Genomic DNA, 2,830 nt, shown 5'->3' on the forward strand with positions numbered 1-2,830 from the left:
GCTCTGACACACAAAATATGGGACGGGAAGTAAACATTTTCCTAAATGGGTAAACATTTGGCAGCCAAAGTCATATGAGTTTGGAGATATGTCGATTTTTGGGGCATATTTTTAGAGCCTTTGTGAAATGTTTTAAAATGAAACAGGAAGTTGGGAAGTTTATGGCCCCGCCGCCCACCCTACTTCCTTCGCTCAGCCATGAAAGACATGTGGAGAGAGATAAAACAGTGTGTCAACAGACTGCCAGAGGCTGGCCAGTATAGCTCTGACACAGTTTAATGTTACAGATATTTAAAATAGTTTGTTATCTGCTTGTACACCAGTTTCTGCTGTGACTAACGCTTACATGTGCTTTATAAACCATTATTAATCATTTAATTAACCTTTAAATGCTGATTAAGAATTAGAAAGAGGAAAACTCACAGTAAAAAGTTGCAAGGTTGCAAAACAACACCGTGGCCACTTTAAAACCTCGGACAAATAATACTATCATTGAACCGTTTCCTCACCTGGCTCATGTGTGCCCAGCCCAATTTTACTCTTTAAGTGTGTGTGTGTGGGTGGGGGGTTATGTATCCATGATCGTTTATGTTAATGAGGCGATGGGGAGTGAGGGGGGGGGGTGGGGTGGGCTGCTTTTAACCATGTAAAGCACTTTGTGCTACATTTTTGTATGAAAAGTGCTTTATAAATAAAGATTGATTGATTGATTGATTGATTGATTGATTGATTGAACCATTTGATCTTCATTATAAAAGGCTCAGTGGAGAATATGTACAAGCCAAAAATGTTTGTGTTTATTTAATAAAATAAAGACATTAAAAAATGCCAAAAAGCACAAAGTTTATTTACCAGCATGGATTTTAACAAAATCTGCAGGATTCATTCCTCAAGTTACTGACATTGATTATTTTAGTTTAAATTAATTAAAAATAATCATAGTTTTCTATCACCGTTTTCAATTTAAGATCTCAACAACAACATGATCATTAAAATGAATTTGTTAATTATTATTTCCATTATATTTTTAATGACATGACATGGAAGGACAACACACTCAAGATCTACGATATATAATATAATTTAAATAAATATGCCATTCTGAACTGTTTCATGAGAGCAAGCGTCTGGGTATGTGGCTGCTTTGCTCTTAGTAACTGCTGGGATCCACTTACTCGGGCCTCTGGGGGCTTGGACCCAGGTACTGTTCAAACTCGCTGCGATCCAGATCATACAGCATGTCAGCCTTAACCCTTTCTAAGTAGAACTCCAGGGATGGCCCAGGAAGGCACTGGGGGCCTCCATAGACCCTGAACTCCCTCTGATTCCCAATGGGAGCTGCAGGACTGGAGAAACCTTCCTGGATGTGGCCCTGCTGAGGGTCAAAATACCCTTTAGCCTGTGCAGTGTACACAGGAGGGTTTGAGTATATGATAGGATTATTTGGGGCTGTGGCTTCTTTTCCTTGGTCTGGGAAGTCAGGGGTGTTTGCATAGCTGCTGTGACAAGAAGTGTAGTTAGCTGAGGAGTTTGGGAAGGTGTGTGCATTTTGGAAAGGCTGCTGGTGATTCTGGAGCAGGTAGGTGAGGTTGTAGGGGGGTCTGAAGCCTGAGCTGCAAAATGAAGGTGTCGATGCTCCTGGAGTCTTTGGGCTTTTCTTAAACTGCTTCCTCCTGCGTGGCTTGTACTTGTAGTTAGGATAGTCAATGGTGTGCTGCACTCTTAGACGCTCAGCTTCCTTCATGTAGGGACGTTTTTCAGCCAAGGACATGGCTTTCCAGGCTTTCCCTGCAGAATAACACAGCAGTAGAGCTCTATACATTGACTAGCTTGATAAAACTGACCTTTGACTAATAAATTAAATCCTAGTTTGAGGCCATATCTGAAACATGTTGTGTTATTTAAGAAACAAAAGACACAGATTATTATTTTACCTAGTATTTTGCTCAGGTCGGTGTTTTCCAGGTCTGGGTTGAGCTGTGCCAGTCGCCGTCGCTCCTCTTTGGTCCAGATAATGAAGGCGTTCAGGGGCCTCCTGACCCTCTGCTGTGCCGCAGCAGATTTGGGTTCGGGGCTGGTGCAGCTGGAGTCCGAGTTCACCGAAAGCGGTGAACTCGGGGAACACACCTGGGCCATCTGGTCTCCGTCTGCGATTGGCACCTCTTCGCTGCACGAAACGGAGCTGCAGAACTGGAAATCTGCGGGGTCCTGACCGAAATACATGTTTGCAGATGGCTCTGTTGCTGGCTGTCATCCTCCTGATGATGAAGAGTTATATATGTGGGCGCTCCTCCAATGGGAGACCAGGAGGAGTGGATTTAAGGTGTGAATTCCAGGTGTGTCCTCAGGTCTGTGACCCGGCGACCCAATCAACGATTTTACGAAACTTCAGATTGGGGTCCGTGTAGAGTCTGTCTATACCCCACAGTTTTTTTAATCTAATTAGAAAAATAAAGTTTCACCCGTTTTATTGTCAAACGGAATAAACTCAAAGTCAACGTAATTTGTGTCTTTATCCACGTGTAGATGACACAATGGAGGTTCTGCACTGGGACAGGATTTATGTTTGTGAGGTGAAAACGTGACACTTTTATATCTTCTACATAATCAAAAAAGGTTTAAGACTTGTTAACATACTCAGATACAAACACGTGAGCTTTGCGCTCTTTAAATGGACAAAACAGACACACAAACAAACACACACACACACACACACACACACACACACACACACACACACACACACACACACACACACACCTTGTTGTTTTTACCTCTGACCCACCTATTAAACCCCCATTAGTAAAACCAAATCACGCCTTTTGATCAA

General features: G+C 42.5%; 1 protein-coding gene across 1 annotated transcript; it reads right to left on the reverse strand.

The window, feature by feature from the left end:
- Nucleotides 1-783: 783 nt before the first annotated feature.
- sox32 (SRY-box transcription factor 32) lies at nt 784-2,261 on the reverse strand. The gene is made up of 2 exons (XM_005922517.3): nt 1,935-2,261; nt 784-1,788 (listed from the first exon to the last, which is right to left on the reverse strand). The coding sequence occupies exons 1-2, from the start codon at nt 2,221-2,223 to the stop codon at nt 1,172-1,174; spliced, it is 906 nt and encodes a 301-aa protein (XP_005922579.1). The 5' UTR covers nt 2,224-2,261; the 3' UTR covers nt 784-1,171.
- Between the last annotated feature and the right edge of the window lie 569 nt (nt 2,262-2,830).

Source organism: Haplochromis burtoni, unplaced genomic scaffold, assembly GCF_018398535.1.
Source record: "Haplochromis burtoni strain Fernald_Lab_line unplaced genomic scaffold, NCSU_Asbu1 Contig_58, whole genome shotgun sequence".
Lineage (NCBI taxonomy): Eukaryota > Metazoa > Chordata > Actinopteri > Cichliformes > Cichlidae > Haplochromis > Haplochromis burtoni.